The sequence below is a fragment of the Microcaecilia unicolor genome, chromosome 7 (assembly GCF_901765095.1).
Source record: "Microcaecilia unicolor chromosome 7, aMicUni1.1, whole genome shotgun sequence".
Taxonomy (NCBI): domain Eukaryota; kingdom Metazoa; phylum Chordata; class Amphibia; order Gymnophiona; family Siphonopidae; genus Microcaecilia; species Microcaecilia unicolor.
Genome location: NC_044037.1, coordinates 154720125 through 154740578, shown reverse-complemented (window position 1 = coordinate 154740578; position 20454 = coordinate 154720125). Strand labels below are relative to the sequence as shown.

General features: G+C 43.9%; 1 protein-coding gene across 2 annotated transcripts in view; it reads left to right on the top strand.

Annotated features, from left to right (window-relative positions):
• Nucleotides 1–20454, top strand: part of AGAP1 (ArfGAP with GTPase domain, ankyrin repeat and PH domain 1) — a 2358592-nt gene that overhangs the window by 1495329 nt on the left and 842809 nt on the right. For both annotated transcript variants that reach the window (XM_030210552.1, XM_030210551.1), the window contains exon 12: nucleotides 5428–5589. In XM_030210552.1, the coding sequence (XP_030066412.1) occupies nucleotides 5428–5589 (162 nt within the window). The remainder of the gene's footprint in view (nucleotides 1–5427; nucleotides 5590–20454) is intronic.

Here is a 20454-nt window from a genome sequence, read left to right as displayed (position 1 = left end):
CATCTTACAGACCTATCTCCCTACTCAATCAGGAAGCAAAGCTATTTGCCAAAATACTGGCAAACAGACTAGGCAGAGTACTACCTGAGCTCATACACCCAGCACAAGTGGGATTCGTACAAGGTAGATCAGTTACGAAAAACATGAGGCACATTCTGGCGGCCTTGGAAGGATTAGGTCTCTCCAAAGAACAAGCTTTAATGATAAGCTTTGATGCAGAAAAAGCATTTGATAGAGTGGAGTGGGCCTTTCTATACTCGGTACTAGAGAAATATGGATTCAATGGCAATTTTGTGCAGGCAGTCAGAGCATTGTATTATTTACCGAGAGCACAGGTACTGATAAACGGTAACGTCTCAGGAGAAATACAGATTGGTAGAGGAACAAGACAGGGGTGCCCTTTGTCACCCCTGTTATTTGCGCTCCAATTGGACCCTCTCATTAGGGATATATATGATTGTAAAGCGGTACATGGGGTGCAAATTAGGAAACAGGAGTTCAAACTGGCTGCATTTGCAGACGACTTGTTAATGATAATTACAAAACCGAAGAAGACACTTGACAATCTTTTAGAGATTTTCCATGAATATGGAGACTATTCGGGTTTTAAATTGAACATGGACAAGTCGGAAGCCCTTGCGATTAATGCGGACATCCAAGGCTTATGGCTGGATGGATTCCCTCTGAAACAAACACATAACTTCTTTACATATTTGGGAATATTGCTACCGGCTAGACCGAGAGAGATATATCAATTAAATGTAGCAAAACTGCTAGAGCAGACAACCCAACAATTGGACTCCTGGTCAACTTTGACGCTGTCTTTGTCGGGGAGGATAAGTCTTATAAAAATGGTCATTTTGCCAAGATGGCTCTATGCACTACAGATTTTACCCATAGCATTGCTACAGAAAGATATAAAACACCTATATAGACTAGTGTTTAGGTTTTGCTGGGCCAGGAAAAGAGCTAGGATGCAGCAGAAATATATGTTGGGAGGATGGAAACAGGGGGGCTTAGGAATTCCCAACATTAAACTGTATAATATGGCCTGCCTCCTACGACATGTGAGGGATAGGATTTACCAAACTCAAGAACATACACCCCTTGAGATGGAAAACGCGCTTTTTAGTCCTTATCGTTATGTTACACTATTGCATTTGCGGAATACAGAGATTCCACACATACATAGAAATAATGTTCTACTCAAGCCAATAAGAGAAGCATGGAGATTTTTAGGGACATTACTAGGAGGGGACCCGAACACAACTGAACTTATCAATATTAAAGGAAATCCGGCCTTTGTACCAGGGATGGAAAATAAAACTTTTGACAGATGGGAACAACTAGGGGTAATAGCTTTGGCAGATGCTTTAGATGCAACAGGCGAAATTAAATCACTGACACAGTTGATAGGCCAAACTGAACAGGACTGGGGGGACAAATATGCTTACTGCCAACTGAAACATTACATACAATCACTCAGTAAAGAAGTATTGAATAACAAATTGGGTAATAGGATTCAGACTTTTTTTGAAGAGATTTCTGAACAAGCCCCCTCCATATCACAAATACATCAGAAGGTGTGGAGTCTAGCCCCGGGGAAAGAATTGACTCAGATCCGGCAGAAATGGGAGAAAGATATGGGAAGGGCGTTGGACTCTTGGGATATGATGAAGCAGATCAAAGATATTCCACACATAATAGGAGGAGCTGATTATAGAGAATGTGCGTATAGAATAATGCACAGAGCATACTTTACCCAAGTCCAACTGTTTAAATCGGGGGGAATTGAAACTGCTATGTGTTTGAAATGTAATAATACTGAGAACTCATTGTATCATGCACTGTGGGAATGTGTACCAATACAACGTTATTGGAGGCAAATAGTTAATTATCTTACAGGAGTGGTGGGTAGTAGAAGAGACATGAACCCATTACAGCTAGTGTTAGATATGAAGGAGCCACATAGGAGATTGAATACTGATAAAACCCTGTTGTGTCGAAAACTCTATCTGGTAGCAAGAAAATGTATCATGCAACATTGGACTGTAGCCAACCCACCGACGTTCTGGCATTGGCGCAATAAGGTGCATCAACTGTTGGTTTGGGAGGCAAAGGAGGCCAAAGGACATTGTAAAAGGAAAATTCGATTCTTTAAAATATGGGGATGCTACTTGGATAAGATGACACAGAAAGGACGAAGTCTTATTGTTAATACTTTATAAATATATACTATAAGCTGGCAATGGAGGGTTTTGGCATATTGGAGTTACTGGGAGGGCTGACGGGAGGGGGGAGGGAGATGAAGATGTGGTGGAACTCAACTGTTTGTAATCAGTGAAAGTAAATGTTTGTTAATATGCAGTTATATTTAAAATAAAAATTGTTGAAACATAAAATCTGATTGTATTATGATCACTGTTATCAAGCGGCCCCAGCACCATTACCTCCTGCACCAGAGCATGCACTCCACTAAGGACTAGGTCTAGAACTTTTCCTTCTCTTGTTGTCTCCTCTATCAGCTGCTCCATAAAACAGTCTTTGATTTCATCAAGGAATTTTACCTCTCTAGCATGCCCTGATTTTACATTTACCCAGTCAGTATCTGGGTAATTGAAATCACCCATTATTATTGTGTTTCCCAGTTTGTTAGCCTCCTTAGTTTCTGATAACATTTCTACATCCGTCTGTTCATCCTGGCCAGGTGGACGGTAGTACACTCCTATCACTATCTGTTTCCCCCTTTAAACATGGAGTTTCAATCCATAGGGATTCTAAGATGTGTTTTGTGTCCTGCAGAATTTTCAGTCTGTTTGATTCAAGGCCTTCCTTAACATGCAATGCTACAGCTTCACCAATTTGATCCACCCTATCACTATGATATAATTTGTACCCTGGTATGACAGTATCCCACTGATTATCCTCCTTCCACCAGGTCTCAGAGATGCCTATTATATCTAATTTTTCATTTAGTCCAATATATTCTAACTCTCCCATCTTATTTCTAAGGCTTCTGGCATTTGCATATAGACATTTCAAACTATGTTTGTTCCTATTTACATCTTGCTCAGCAGTTGACAGTGATAATTTGCAATCTTTTGTCTGCTTTTTATTTAAAGGCACCTGGTCTACTAAGGGCTGTATTACAACTTTGCTATCAGGATATCCTATATTCCCTGTTTTGGTGCTATCTTTGAAAGATACCTTATTCCAAACCATTCACTGTTGAACGACTGTCAGCCTTCCCCCAGTTTCTAGTTTAAAAGCTGCTCTATCTCCTTTTTAAATGCTGATGCCAGCAGCCTGGTCCCACTCTGATTAAGGTGGCGCCCATCATTCCGGAATAGACTCCCCTTTCCCCAGAATGTTGCCCAGTTCCTTACAAATCTAAAACTCTCCTTCGTGCAGCATTGCCTCATCCATACATTGAAACTCCAGAGCTCTGCCTGTCTCTTGGGCGCTGCGTGTGGAACAGAGAGCACTTCTGAAAATACTACCCTAGAAGTTCTGGATTTCAGCTTTCTACCTAAGAATCTAAATTTGGTTTCCAGAACCTCCCTTCCGCATTTTACTTTGGCATTGGTACCCACATGTACCAAGATAGCCGGCTCCTCCCCAGCACCAAGGGCGTAGCCAGACTTCGGCGGGAGGGGGGTCCAGAGCCCGTGAGGGGGCACATTTTAGCCCCCCCCCCGGCGCCACCGACCCCACCCACCACCATTGCCGACCCCCCCCCCCCCGCCGCCACCACCAACAACAACTTTGACTCCCCCCCTGCCGACGACCCTCTCGACCCCTCCTCCCGCTGCCAACCCTCCCCCGCCGTCACCTACCTTTGCTGGCGAGGGACCCCAACCCCCACCAGCCGAGGTCCTCTTCTTCCGGCGCAAGGCTTCCAAAAGAAGAGGACCTCGACTGGCGGGGGTTGGGGTCCCCTGCCAGCAAAGGTAGGCGGCTGCGGGGGAGGGTTGGTGGCAGGAGGGGGGTCGAGAGGGTCGTCGGCCGGGGGGTCCAGAGCCAAATCTATGGGGGCCCAGGCCCCCGTGGCCCCATGTAGCTACGCCACTGCCCAGCACTATCTAAAATCCTATCTAGGTAACGCATGAGGTCCACCACCTTCTCACCAGGCAGGCAAGTGACCAGGCGATCCTCACATCCACCAGCCACCTAGCTATCTACAATGCTAATGATCGAATCACCAACTACAGCAGCCATCCTAACCCTTCCTTCCTGGGCAGAAGCTCCTGGAGACACTTCCTCAATGCAAGAGGGTATTGTATCTCTTGGTGGGCTAGTCCTGGCTATAGGATTACTTCCAGCTTCACCAGGGTGATTCTCTCCTTTTAGAATACCTCCCTCCTCCGAGGCAGCACAGGGGCTGCCACAGACTGGAGGTGGGACTTCTCTACAAATGTCTCTTTAGGCCTTCTTTATGTACCTCTGTCTCCCTCATCTCTTGCAAGTCTGCTACTCTAGCCTCAAGAGAACAGTCTCGTTCTCTGAGAACTAAGAGCTCTATGTATTGAGCACACACGTATAACCTCTCACCAATTGAGAGTTAATCATATATGTGACACTCAATGAAAAAGACTGGATAGCACCCCTCTTGCTGCTGGACTGCTGTCTGCATCTTAGTATTGTTTAATTAAAACTTAAGGTACTATGGATATCAGATGACTATAAAGAGCCTTAAGATTATATGGTATAATATGTAATTTATTTAGTGTTTGCTTCTCAGAAAGTAATTAAATGTAATTAAAACTCTAATGAAAACTCTCCTCTTGTTGTCCTAATTAGAATAATTGACTATAAATATAAGCCCCCTCAAGCCTGAAGGCTATTGAAGTGCACATTCAGGTACAGTAGGTATTTTTCTGTTTCTGGAGAGCTCACAATTACAAAATAAAAGCATTAAAGTGGAATTTGAACCTGGGTCCCTTGGTTTACAGTCCACTGCACTAACCAGTAGGCTGCTTCTGTGCTCTGTATGGATGTCTGTCTGGCCATTTTCTAAGAATGCTGCCATACGGACCTCCATGTCTCTTGTTTTCCCTCGTTTATAATTTTGACATTCCCGTTTGTAAAATGGCTTTTCGTACTGGACCTCTTCAGCAATGGACATCTATCTTACATATTTTTGAACAGAAAATCTCAGCGTATTTCATGTTTGAAAATACTTGTGAGATAGACATCTGGAACATTCTGAGTTGGACGTCCTTTCAAAAATGCTTCTCTAATCTTTTTCCCCCATAGGCACAGGAAGGGAAAAAAAAGCTTTTAGTAAATCGGTCCCAGTATTTGGATGAGTGATGTTTTTAAGGGTTAAAGCCATAATAGAAGCTAAATAATAAAATAACAAAAAGCCCCAAGGCAAAATAAACCTACATTATGTTTGTTTTTCTTTCTGTTGCCTGTTTTTTATAGGGAATGTGACAACCAGCACATCTGTGTCTCAGATGGCAAGTGGGATCAGTTTGGTGTCTTTTAACAGTCGTCCAGATGGCATGCATCAACGCTCATATTCTGTTTCCAGTGCCGACCAATGGAGCGAAGCAACAGCAATCGCAAACTCAGGCATCAGCAGTGGTAAGATCTGTCTGTTCAGACTGGCTGTCTAGGAACACCAGAATAAAGCTGGAAGCTCATGTACAACTAAAGAAGCAAGTGGCTAGGTAATTAGGTGGTGACTATTGTCTTAGACCAATGATCTTCACTATTTTTCTAGCAGGGATCATGTTGGCAATAAAGCTTCAGTATGAGAGACAAAATCATTGCTAGACAAAGCAGATTGCACACTGGGTGGAGGAGGGAGAGAGGATTCCTTCTCCAATGCCACAGCTCCTGAAGTCATCCACCTCTGATGCAGTTTCATTGCTGCTCAAATGTATTTGGAGCAGGGGCGTAGCCAGATTTCGGCAGGAGATGGGGGGTCCAGAGCCCGAGGTGAGGGGGCACATTTTAGCCCCCCCTTTCCCACCACTGCCATCCCTCCCCCTCCGTCAGGTACCTGTGCTGGTGGGGGTCCCACCAGCCGGTCCTCTTCAGCGCTAGTCTACAGGCCGGCGCATTGCTGCAGCTGATCTGGAAGGATTCTGTTCCTGACATCCTGCACGTTCCTACGTTCCCACCAGCCCTCTACATAGACACACATATACACCAGCCCTCAACAGAGACACACATATACACATACACCAGCCCTCAACAGAGACACACACACATACACACCAGCCCTCAACACAGATGCATACTTACACTACCCATCAATATACACACATGCATATCACCCCTCAACACACACACCCATCCCTCAACACACACACCCATCCCTCAACACACACCTCCAGTCCCTCAACACACACACTCCATCCTTCAACGCACACACACCATCCTTCAATGCACACACACACACACCCATCCCTCAATATACAAACACACCCCATTCCTCAACACGCACCCCATTCCTCAACACACACACAATCCTTCAATAGATGCAGAAGCATACTAGACAAAATAGCACCACTACAAACAAGAACCTCACAAAGACACAACTCGATACCATGGTTTAACAAAGAACTGAAAAAACTAAAAGCACAAGTTAGGAGGCTCGAATGAGCATGGAACAAAATAAAAGATGAATACACACTGAACGCATGGAAACAAACACAAAGAAAATACAAATATGCAATAAGACAAACCAAAAGGTCATACTACAAAACCAAAATAGGGCCAGACTAAAAAGACATGCATAAACTCTTCCAACTAACTACTAGATACCACACCGGTTACCACAACCAACATAGACACCCCATCAGCAGACAACCTTGCTAAATACTTCAACAAAAAAATTATAAAGCTACGAAGCTCGCTACCACTTAATATTACTGACCACGAAAAATTCATTGACTGTCTGGACCCAATCCACGATGAATACCCAGCAGACCGAATCTGGACTAACTTCGCTCTACTTACCGATGAAACCATTACCCAAGCGATCAAAAGGTTCGCCAAATCCCACTGCAAATTGGACACATGTCTCAACAACCTAATAAAATCCGCCCCTCAACGCTTCATAGTAGACCTCACGTCATACCTAAACTACATGCTACAACATGGACTCTTCCCTAAGGATAAAGGAAACATACTACTCACCCCAATACCTAAGGACTCAAAGAAAAAAACAAATGATATAACCAATTACCGCCCGGTAGCATCCATTCCTGTGGTAGTTAAACTAATGGAAAGTATGGTAACCAAGCAGCTTTCCGACTACTTAAACAATTTCTCAATACTACATGAATTGCAATCAAGATTTCGATCCAACCACAGCACCGAAACCCAAATTCAAACAACCAATTGCAACTGGCAATAGTATACTTCTCCTACAATTCGACATGTCCAGTGCACGTTCGACATGGTTAACCATAGAATACTTCGGGATTGGTGGACACTTACTTAGTTGGATAAAGGGCTTCCTAACCGCAAGAACATACCAAATAATATCAAATTCAAACACATCATCACCATGGAAACCAGAATGTGGAGTTACCCCAAGGCTCATCGCTTTCACCGACCTTTTTCAACCTAATGATGACTCCTCTAGCCAATTCGCTATCCAACAAAGGCCTTAATCCTTACATTTATGCGTACGATGTCACGATCTATATTCCGTTCAAACATGATCAAACATATAAATGGCAAGTGACCGACTCACCTGCAAATGCGCAGTAGAGACTTCCCTCTCTGTCCCGCCCCCACGTCAAGACGTGATGACGGAACAGAGAGGGAAACTCTGCGCTGAGGAGGAGTGCAGTCACTGCCACACGGACGTCGACGCTGCCGCTAATGCTACCGCTCCCCCCCCCCCCCCGGAGGTCACCGCTGCCGCTCCCCCCCTGCAGGTCGCCGCTGCTGCCCCCCCCCCCCCCAAGGTCGCAGCCAACCCCCTCCACCAGGCCAGGCCCTCTCTTCTACATTTAACTTACAGCGCCGAAACCGCAGGTAGATCAGCTCCCGTCGGCCGTCCTTCCCAGCCTGTGTCCCCCGCCCTCGCTGACGTTACGTCACACGAGGGCGGGACACAGGCAGAGAAGGAAGGCCGACGGAGCTGATCTGCCTGCGGTTTCGGTGCTGTAAGTTAAATGTAGAACAGAGGGCCCGGGTGGAGGGGGCTGGTGGCGACCTCGGGGGGGGGGGGGCGATAGCAGCGACCTCGGGGGGGGGAGGGGAAGGCAGGAGAAATGCTCATAAGGAGAAGGGGGGCCTTGGAGCTGCGAGGGAGGGGAGGGACGGAGGGGGGCCTTGGAGCTGGCTTCGACGGGGGGCCTTGGAGCTGGGAGGGGAGGCCATGGAGCTGGGAGGGGAGGGAATGGGGCCTTGGAGCTAGGAGGGAGGGAGAGACAGGGGGCCTTGAAGCTGGCAGGAAAGGAGGGAGGATGCTGGACATGGGAGGTCAGAAGTAGGGGGGCCTTGGAGCTGGGAGGGATGTACAGAGGGGGGCCTTGCAGCTGGCTGGGAGGGACGGAGGGGGGGCCCTTGGAGCTGGGAGGGAATCGGGCCTTGGAGCTGGGAGGGAGGGAAGGAGGAAGGGCGGGGAGCCGAGGGGAGGGAGGGAGGGGGTTATACATCAAAATAGAGCATACCAATACTTGCCCGTTTTAACGGGCTTAACGGCTAGTCTGACAGAAATCACAATTGAAATCAAACACGGCCTCCAAATCATGAATTCATGGGTGGATACATTTCAATTAAAACTCAATGCAGAAAAAACACAATGTCTCATCCTCTATAAACACCCCAGACTACTCCCTTCCTGTCTCAGATAACCTGAAAATTCTTGGAGTCACAATCGACAGGAATCTCACACTAGAAATCCATGTGAAAAATACTACAAAGAAAATGTTTCATTCAATGTGGAAACTCAAGAGTAAAACCTTTCTTCCCAAGGGAAATATTCCACAGCCTGGTACAATCAATGGCACTAAGCCACCTAGATTATTGCAATGCAATCTATGCCGGATGCAAAGAACAAATCATCAAGAAACTCCAAACTGCTCAAAAACACAGCGGCCAGACTCATATTTGGAAAAACAAAATACGAAAGTGCCAAACCCCTAAGGGAAAAACTACACTGGCTCCCACTTAAAGAACGTATTGCGTACAAAATTTGCACCTTGGTTCATAAAATTATTCACGGCGAGGCCCCGGCCTACATGTCAGATCTCATAGACCTACCAACCAGGAACACAAAAAGATCAGCACGCACATTCTTGAATCTCCACTACCCCAGCTGCAAAGTACTAAAATATAAATCAACATATGCATCCAGCTTCTCATATATAAGCACCCAACTATGGAATACACTACCAAGTACATAAGTATTGCCATACTGGGGAAAGACCAAAGGTCCATCGAACCCAGCATCCTGTTTCCAACAGTGGCCAATCCAGGTCACAAATACCCGGCAAGATCCCAAAAATGTACAAAACATTTTATACTGCTTATTCCAGAAATAGTGGATTTTCCCCAAGTCCATTTAATAACGATCTATGGACTTTTCCTTTAGGAAGCCGTCCAAACCTTTTTTAAACTCCGCTAAGCTAACTGCCTTTACTACCTTCTCTGGCAACGAATTCCAGAGTTTAATTACACGCTGAGAGAAGAAACATTTTCTCTGATTCATTTAAAATTTACTACATTGTAGCTTCATCGCATGCCCCCTAGTCCTAGTATTTTTGGAAAGCGTGAAAAGACACTTCACATCTAACCGTTGAACTCCACTCATTATTTTATAGACCTCTATCATATCTCCCCTCAGCCGCCTTTTCTCCAAGCTGAAGAGCCCTAGCCGCTTTAGCCTTTCCTCATAGAGAAGTCGTCCATCCCCTTTATCATTTTCGTCACCCTTTTCTGCACCTTTTCTAATACCAAACGAAATAAAAACAATACAAGACCTAACAAACTTCTGATTTTCTTATTTCATCAATGTGATTGTTGTTGTATTATATTGTAAGCCACATTGAGTCTGCAAATAGGTGGGAAAATGTGGGATATAAACACAGCTAAATAAATAAAATCACTAAAAACCAACCTGTACAAAAAGGCATACCACAATGACCCTACCTAAATACCAGACAATGAAACTACACCGAACTCTCTACACTTGACTGCATCACTTACTCTGACACCAAGGAACTTTAACGCAATTCCACTTTATTTCTCATTCCGGAATTTAACACTTCATACTTGAATGCTTATTCTACTCTGTCACTTATGAACTCTAAAGCAATATCACGTTGTATTTCTCATCCCAGAAATGGTGATCGCCACTACAGCATAATGTAAGCTACATTGAGCCTGCAAATAGGTGAGAAAATGTGGGATACAAATGCGACAAATAAATAAATAAATGCACACACACACACACACACACCATCCCTCAACACACACACACAATCTTTCAATATACACCCATACAGCATCCCTCAACACACACACACACACACAATCCGTCAACACACACACAATCCTTCAATACACACATACACACATCCTTCAATGTACATACACACACACCATCCCTCAATATACACACACACACCATCCATCCCTCAGTAAATGCACACACACACACCATCTATCCCTCAGTAAATGCACACACACACATACCATCCATTCCTCAATACACACACACTGTCTCTCAACACAGACACACAATACCACCATCGTTTCCCAGTTCTGATCATGGAGTACCCCTTGCCAATCGGGTTTTCTGGATATTCACAATGAATATGCATGAAAGATATTTGCATATAATGGAGGCAGTGCATGCAAATCAAGTTCATACATATTCATTGTGGATATCCTGAAAACCTGACTGGCAAGGGGTACTCCAGGACTGGACTTGTGAAACACTGCAGTACCAACACCTCTCAGCACAGACACATGCTCAAATATGCGCAAACACAAACACCTCTCAGCACAGACACATGCTCAAATATGCGCAAACACAAACACACCCACAATACCCCTTGGCACAGACTCTCTCACACAAAGACACACATACACCCCCCCCCCCCCCCCCAGACAGCATACAAAAGTAGAAGCTAATCACAAGCTCCAGGTTGATCAATAAAAGACGTTTATTCTTCAAACTCAACATATACCAACAGTCGAAACCCAACACATGCTGTGTTTTGGCACTCAAAACCTTCATCATGGATTCTCATAAGCCAGCCATAAACTCATACCAATGTTGGAGGACAATGGTTCAAAATAGTGCTACTTTACTCCGCGTTCTTTGTTGATCGCAACCAAATGTCAGCGTCTTCCTTATAAACATCATACAGACATAGACACACACACACACACCAGCCCTCAACACAGACACAGGTTAATTTTATTGTAATTTGGTGGGATTTTTTAACCTATTCCTTGGTTTTGGAATCCTCCACGAGCCTTTATAGGTAAAGTTGAATATAAATGTCCAGATTAGATTACTCAACAGCCCTCAAAAGAGACACAGACACACACAGTCACACGAACCAGCCCTCCAGATCTCTATTATAAACTTGTTTTTCCCCAATAATGAAGCTATCTCTCTTATATCATAGATAGAAACAGGAGCAGCTTATACTCTTTCCACTGTCAAATGCTTTAATTAAGTCAAATGGATTTTTGTTCATATTGTTTCTTTATGTTTGTGAAGTCCATTAGTCTTCAGTGTTTTTATTTTGGGTTCTAAGGGCCAGCTTCTAATTAGGGCCAGAGACTTTTTCAAATGACACAAAACCCTGGAAAAAGAGATTAAAAAATCTATATATTAAACTTATCAAACCATAACAGTCCTTAATCCACCTATGAAAAATAGTGGTATATATACTGTACTTTAGCCCTAGAGCACCAATATACCTACTACTAGAGAACTAGAACATACTGGACTGTTCCAGATTCCTAAACAAAGAGTATGTGGTAACAGAATCCTTTACCTCAGTCACACATGTAAAGCATGGATGGACCTTCAACTGATACAAAGTAGGGGACAAAACTGGGATCCCTTGACCATTCCTCCAAGAATGCCAGACTCTATAAGCAGGGCAATACTGTTAAAAGAGGAACAGAAATGCATTTTCTTCTGTATTATACAAAATGGAAAAATAGCAAAAATATATATTTCCCAAAATTGACACATTCCAATACTTAAAAGGTATTAAATAATTTTATTTTCTACCTGTTTTGCTGGGCATTTTATTTCTAATTGAGCTGATCTCATTCTCTTTTCCACTTTATTTGCTTCAGTCTTCTAAATTATTTTACGGGTTTGCCTTTCCCTTTCTTCTCTTGTCCTTGTCTGTTCCTTCTCTACAACTAAACTGTGAAGCACTAATATTTCTTTATAGTTTTCCCCCAGTTTTCTCTTCTCTGCATTTATTTCTGCCCGTTTGATTTTACCCTAATTTTCCCTTTCTCTCACCCTTTTATAGTCTCTTCTTTTCAGCTCTCATCTACCTACTGATTTTTTTAATCTCTGATTCCCTCTCCACTGGTCTCCATTGCTCCCTCTATATCTCTCCTTCCCCAGTCTTTTATTCCACCCCATCTTCCACTCTCTATTTAGTCTTTCATTTCCATCTTCTGTGCTCACCCTCTTGGTGCCCACCTACCCTCCCCTTCCTGTCATTCCCTCCCCTCAGTCCCAGCCCCATCCCTATCCCTGCAACCTCAACAAGGTGGGCTTTTAGCCTTGATTTGAATAGGGTCAGAAATGGAGCTATTCTTCTATCTTTTATCCTGTACCCTATCTCCCACTGTCTCTCTTTCACCTTCTTTTTAACTCCATTTCCTCCCTCCCTCAATCGGTCAAAGACACATCTCCTTCCTTGCATACTTCTCCCAGTAACCCTATCCATTTTCAAAGCCTCTCATCCTCTCTACAGTTTTCTAGGTCATTCACAATGTCTCAACCTTTCCCCACACTTCATCCTTTTTCTCATGACCCCCTCTCCTTTCACACACTCACTTGTTCTCCCAGCCCATCAGCACACCCTCTTATAACTACCAATTGTCAGGTTCTCACTTTCCCTCCTTGTTCTGTTTCCAGTATACTCCCTCTGAATCATATGAAGTCTATCATCTTCTGCCCTGTTCTCCCACCGCTGAGTCCTACTCTTTCAAGGTTCTTTGGTCCATTTGAAATTTCTTCTCTCTCCATGTCCACTATCATTCCCTCTGCACCCCTCTGTCCTATCGGCTTCCCTCTGTGTCCCCATCCCTCTTCCTTCCCCATGTCCACTCTCACCCCTCTTTATCCCTGTTCCTCCCTTTGTCTCACTTCTTCCCCTGTTCCCTTTATTCTGCATCCTCCACATCTCAGGGACATCGTCACCCTCTGTGCAGTCCAGTATCTCTCTCTTTGTCACTCTCTCTATCTTTGGGTCCACTGTTTTTCCCATTCTTCCCCCCCCCCCCCCCCCCAATCTGATCTCTCACTTTTCCCACTGCTCGCCCGCTCCCCCTGGGTCCACCATCTCTCCCCCTCCCCACCATCTCTGTTGTCTGGCATCTCTACTTCCCTTCCCCTACCTGCGGGTGCTTTCTCTCCCCCTCTGGCATGGATCAGCACCTTCTCTCTATTTCCTTCCTCCTCCCCCTGTGGTCCTCCAACCTACCTGTTTGTCGCCAGCAGTGTCAGTGATGAAGGCAGGCCACTGCTGGCCACCACCAAAGCCTTCACTCTGTCGCTCCCTGCTTAAACAGGAACAAGAAGTTTTATCAGAGGACACTGCTGGCAAGGGGGAAGGTTGGAGGACCACCAGAAGGAAGAGAACGGGAATAGAGAGGAGAGGGGAGAGAAGATGGTGCTGGATCTCAAGGGGAGGGTGGGTGGAAGATGCTGGACAGGAAGTGAGGCACTCTGTTCTGCAACTTTCCCCCCAAACTGCATGCCTAGTGAAACTGAAAGGTGGCAAAGGGGTGGCACTTGCCATTTCATGCCACTCTGTAGCGATGTCCATGCAAGACTCTGACTTCCTCCCTGTTCTAAACTGTGGGAAAACAGATTTGTCCTGGCACCATTGGATGACATCACCCATTTGTGTGTCTGACTCAGTCTTGTTTGTCAGTGGGAAACAGTAATCAATCAGTAATCAATTTATTTTCTTTCAGATAGGATAGAAACTATTATTTCCCTGGAAGAAAAAGTTCATGAACATTTTATTCAGATCATCCTACCCTAGTCAATCTGATTAATGAATGTCAATTTAAAGGCTTTCTGTAGTATCACATGTTTTTTCTTTTTTCTTTCCTTTTAAATTTTAGTTCAGACCTAAAGAACCATTTAATTTAAACTCCCTTTTTCCATTAAGGTTCAGAATTTTTAAAGCTTATAGAAGAGAGCACAGTGAAAACAGCAGGGAATGGACCAACTTTGGGCATCTTTTCGATTCAAATGCCAATGAATAGTGGAGAATATGCCTGCTTATTGTCTGGTGCTTTGATTGTAGACAAAATAACACATATTGGATTTCATTTTTTATCATTTCAATTCTTTTCCCCCCTATGTCCAATTAGTATTATATGTGTGCGAACAACTTTTTAAAGTCTTTCTATAAAGAGCCTTAGAGTCCTAGGGCTTCTGTCTTTCAAGCAACTGTGAACATCTCCTAATTAGATAAATTACTTTGCAGTGGACTGAGTCTCAAAAGAGAAGATACTGGTTAAATAAAAATAGGGACGGCAGAAATAAAAAAAAAAGTAAATATATATTCACAAAACTGAATGTCCAACTGCTTAGTGACTTTCTTTTTAGAAAGGTTATACATTTGTGTCCCTTGCTTAGCTATTATATTAAAGCAGCAGGTGCTATTTGTTTTCTTCAAAATATAATTTTGTCTGACTTTTGACTTTATTTCCTCCCTTGTTGATCTTATTCCTTAATTTCCCTTCTTTAATTTCTATAAAATTATTGTCATATTTATGTACATTTTATGCAGTGGGTCATATGATGAATGGCTGCTAGTAAATGACTCTCTTTATATATATATAGTAGATGACGGCAGCAAAAGACCTGCATGGTCTATCAGTCTGCCCAACAAGATAACTCATATGTGCTATTTTTTGTGTATACCTTACCTTGATTTGTATCTGCCATTTTCAGGGAACAGACCGTAGAAGTCTTGCCCAGCACTAGCCCTGCCTCCCAACCACCAGCCCCGCCACCCAATCTCAGCTAAGCTTCTGAGGATCCATTCCTTCTGAACAGGATTCCTTTAAGTTTATCCCACGCATGTTTGAATTCCACTACTGTTTTCATCTCCACCACCTCCCGCAAGAGGGCATTCCAAGTATCCACCACTCTCTCCGTTAAGAAATACTTCCTGACATTTTTCTTGAGTCTGCCCCCCTTCAATCTCATTTCATGTCCTCTCGTTCTACCGCCTTCCTATCTCCGGAAAAGGTTCGTTTGCGGATTAGTACCTTTCAAATATTTGAACACCTGTATCATATCGCCCCTTTTTCTCCTTTCCTCCAGGGTATACATGTTCAGCTCAGCAAGTCTCTCTCTTACCTTGATTTGTACCTGTCTTTTTCAGGGCACAGACCGTATAAGCCTGCCCAGCAGGATTCCCCGCCTCCCAACCACCAACCCCTCTTCCCCCCACCTGCTCCGCCACCCAATTTCGGCTAAGCTTCTGAGGATCCATTCCTTCTGCACAGGATTCCTTTATGTATATCCCACGCATGTTTGAATTCCGTTACCGTTTTCATCTCCACCACCTCCTGCGGGAGGGCATTCCAAGCATCCACCACCCTCTCTGTGAAAAAATACTTCCTGACGTCTTTCCTGAGTCTGCCCCCCTTCAATCTCATTTCATGTCCTCTCGTTCTACCGCCTTCCTATCTCCGGAAAAGGTTCGTTTGCGGATTAGTACTTTTCTAATATTTGAACGCCTGTATCATATCGCCCATGTTTCTCCTTTCCTCCAAGGTATACATGTTCAGGTCAGCAAGTCTCTCCTCGTACGTCTTGTAACGCAAATCTCATACCATTCTCTTAGCTTTTCTTTGCACCGCTTCAATTCTTTTTACATCCTTTGCAAGATACAACCTCCAAAACTGAACACAATACTCCAGTTGGGGCCTCACCAACGACTTATACAGGGGCTCTTTTCTTCTGCTGGTCACACCTCTCTGTATACAGCCTATCAACCTTCTAGCTACAGCCACCGCCTTGTCACACTGTTTCGTCGCCTTCAGATCCTCAGATACTATCACCCCAAGATCCCTCTCCCCGTCCGTACATATCAGACTCTCACTGCCTAACATATACGTCTCCCGTGGATTTCTACTCCCTAAGTGCCTCACTTTGCATTTCTTCGCATTGAATTTTAATTTGCCAAATATTAGACCATTCTTCTAGCTTCTGCAGATCCTTTTTCATGTTTTCCACTCCCTCCCTGGTGTCCACTCTGTTACAAATCTTAGTATCATCCTCAAAAAGGCAAACTTTACCTTCTAACCCTTCGGCAATGTCACTCACAAATATATTGAACAGAATCGGCCCCAGCACCGATCCCTGAGGCACTCCACTACTCACCTTTCCCTCCTCCGAGCAAATTTCATTAACCATCACCCTCTGGCGTCTGTCCGTCAACCAGTTCCTAATCCAGTTCACCACTCCGGGTCCTATGTTCAGCTCGTCAAGTTTATTCAAGAGCCTCCTGTGGGGAAACGTGTCAAAAGCGTTGCTGAAATCTAAGTAGATTACGTCTATAGCACATCCATGATTCAATTCTCCAGTCACCCAGTCAAAGAATTCAATGAGATTTGTTTGGCACGATTTACCTTTGGTAAAACCATGTTATCTCAGATCCTGCAACTTATTGGCTTCCAGGAAATTTACTATCCTTTCCTTCAGCATTGCTTCCATTACTTTTCCAGTAACCGAAATGAGGCTTACCGGCCTGTAGTTTCCAGCTTCTTCCCTATCACCACCTTTGTGAAGAGGGACCACATCCGCCGTTCTCCAATCCCACGGGACCTCTCCCGTCTCCAAGGATTTATTAAACAAATCTTTAAGAGGATCCACCAGAACCTCTCTGAGCTCCTTCAATATCCTGGGGTGGATCCCGTCCGGTCCTACGGCTTTGTCCACCTTTAGCTTTTCAAGTTGTTCATACACACTCTCATCTGTGAATGTTGCTGTATCCACTCCATTCTCATTTGTACTTTTGCCAGTCAATTGCAGTCCTTCTCCAGGATTTTCTTCTGTGAAAACGGAACAGAAGTATCTATTTAGCAAATTTGCTTTTCCTTCATCATTATCCACATAGCGGTTCGTGGCATCTTTTAGTCTCACAATTCCTTTTTTAGTCTTCCTCCTTTCACTAATATACCTGAAGAAATTTTTGTCACCCCTCCTTACCTTTCTAGCCATTTTTTCTTCTGCTTGCGCTATCACCAGATGTACCTCTCTCATGGCTTCTTTCAGTTTCATCCGGTATTCCTCTCCGTGTTCCTCTTCTTGAGTTTTTCTGTATTTCAGGAACGCCAACTCTTTGGCCTTTGTTTTCTCGGCCACTTGCTTGGAGAACCATATCGGTTTCCTTTTTCTCTTGCTTTTATTTACTCTCCTTACATAAAGGTTTGTGGCCCTATTTATAGCTTCTTTTGGCTTGGACCACTGTCCTTCCACTTCTCGTTCGTCCTCCCAGCCCATCAGTTCCTTCCTCAGGTATTCCCCCATTTTACTAAAGTCAGCATGCTTGAAATCCAGGACTTTGAGTTTTGAATGGCCACCCTCCACTTCAGCCATCATATCAAACCAAACCGTTTGATGGTCACTGCTTCCCAGGTGGGCACCCACTCGGACATTTGACACACTATCCCCATTTGTGAGCACCAGATCCAGCGTCGCTCCCTCCCTCGTGGGTTCCGTCACCATTAACTTAACTTAACTTAAAATTCACATAGAGAGAAATGTATTTTTACATTAGGGATGCCTTTAGATGGGGGATACTGTAAGCATGCGCCATCTCCATACATGAAGAACTTAAGCAATTTTCAGGCATCCTACTTAGTTTGCAGGCCTGAGATACTTGGAACTACTGAGCCAGCAAATGGATTTTGAAAGGGGCAGTGTTGCAGGGACCCCCTTCTCCCACATAAGTACATAAGTAATGCCACACTGGGAAAAAGCAAAGGTCCATCAAGGCCAGCATCCTGTCCACGACAGCGGCCAATCCAGGCCAAGGTCACCTGGCGAGCTTCCCAAACGTACAAACATTCTATACATGTTATTCCTGGAATTGTGGATTTTTCCCAAGTCCATTTAGTAGTGGTTTCTGGACTTGTCCTTTAGGAAACCATCTAGCCCCTTTTAAAACTCTGCTAAACTAACTGCCTTCACCACGTTCTCCGGCAACGAATTCCAGAGTTTAATTATGCGTGTACAATTTTTCATGTACAAAGTATACAGAGTAGAGTAAAAAGCAAGTGTAGGGATTTCAAAAGGCTCAGCAGCACAGATATTGTTCCCTTTAATGGCCACGAACAGAACTTCTAAAATAATGACTGTAGCTTTACAGATATTAGAAAATATTCTAAATGGAGGAACTCAATCCCTAAGGTCACAAGAAGCATCACAATCTACCTTCAATTCAGAAAAGAGGGGGGGTGGCCAAGATGGCGCCTACATGCTGAGAGCTGCGAGGTTGCACTGTTTCAACTGCAAAAAGTTTCTGGTTTTCTTTACTATGCCTCATACAAAGAGAAAGGGGACTGTCAAAGTCTTACCATCGCCAGCCTCGACGTCCTCTCCGATACAGCAAACTTTGGATGGCTTCGCACTCCAGTGTCCACAGAATCGTACAAGAGAGGGCTCCACTTTGGGTGCTGAGGGAGGAGCCTCAGCACTCCGGGAGCATGATACAACACTCTCGCCTCCAGATACCGAACCATGTCCTACCGTAATTCAGGAAGAGAAGATGGGCCCCATGCTTGCGGAAGTCGCTTAGTCTGGGGCCTATGGTGATGGCAGTTCTCTTGACCGAGTAGCAATGGAGTTTGTAACTTCTGGAAGGAAGGGAATATTGAACCCTCCCGTGGTGGTTACATTGGACACCCTCTGGCAGGCAGTTGAGAGGCTAAGCTCTTCAGTTGCAAGATCAACACGGGAAACAGCGAATTTGGTCTCTACAGTGGAGCGGCTCTCTAAGTTGGTGGATGAATTAAAGCAAGATTTCATGGAACAGGTACAAAAATCTCAAACTGATATTTCTAATCTTAAAGATAATATAGCTGCTGTTATGAAAGACAATGTGGTTATTCATTGGAAAATTGAACAAATAGAAAATTACAACAGATGTTTAAATTTGAGGATCTTAAATTTCCAAAGGCTTGCTGGAGTCCTTCCATTGGAACTGTTTAAAAAAATACCATATTGAAAATATAAAGATTTCTCCTCATCTTATTCCTCCTATTAATAAGGTATACTTTTTGCCCACAAAGAAGAAATTGGGAAGGCCTCCTGAAGATCTTGAACAGGTTCAGGAAGAAGAGAAGTTTAATGATCTAAGAGACATTTCCTTGATTTTAGAAAATTCATTATCAGATGTTACTAACAGAGACACATTACTGGTATCATTTGTATTTGAGCAGGACTTTAATGCAATTTTGAAATTATGTTTTAAGAATACTCAACAAAAGTTTTGTGGTCAGAAATTATGGATATTTCCAGATGTTAAATCCACTCAAGAAAGACGAAAGCATTTTCTGGATATGAGAGAAGAAACAAAGACTTTGGGTGCAACTTTTTTATTGGCGTGTCCTTGAAAATGTATGGTGCACTATCTGGACCTGAAGAGGGTGATTAGTAATGTGATATCTACTTAATCGGTTGTATGATTTTATAGCTGTGGTTAGTATTTAGGCTTGGGCCTTTAATTTTAGTTTATACCTAATTTGATCTCTTCTCCTTGTTTTACTAGCCGCTCTCCTGATATTTGTGGTCTAAGGAACGGATAAATACATTATATCATTTTTTTCTTTCCTTTTATTGCAATAATCTTTTTCAGATATATTTTCCCTAGGTTTCATATAACAAGTGGATACTAGTGTATTATGATTGATATAATAATAAATAAATAAATAAATAAATAAAACCTACTGTGAGAAGGGAGAGGCTGTCCTACCCTGGTTAGGCCCCTAGAGGGCGCTGTTCCCCTAAAATGTCCAGGGAGTAGGGCTGGGTGAGTCGCTGAAGGGAGCCAGTAAGGGGAGGTTTAGATGGAGGTCGCTAGGACCGGGGAGAGTCCTGGAGGAAGGGAGCCAGTAAGGGGAGGTATAGCTGGAGGTCGCTAGGACCGGGGAGAGTCCTGGAGATGGAAACAGGTGCAGCAGGTTATGGGCTGGGTCCTGTTTGGCCATTAAACACTTAATACCCCACCTGAGTGGGGG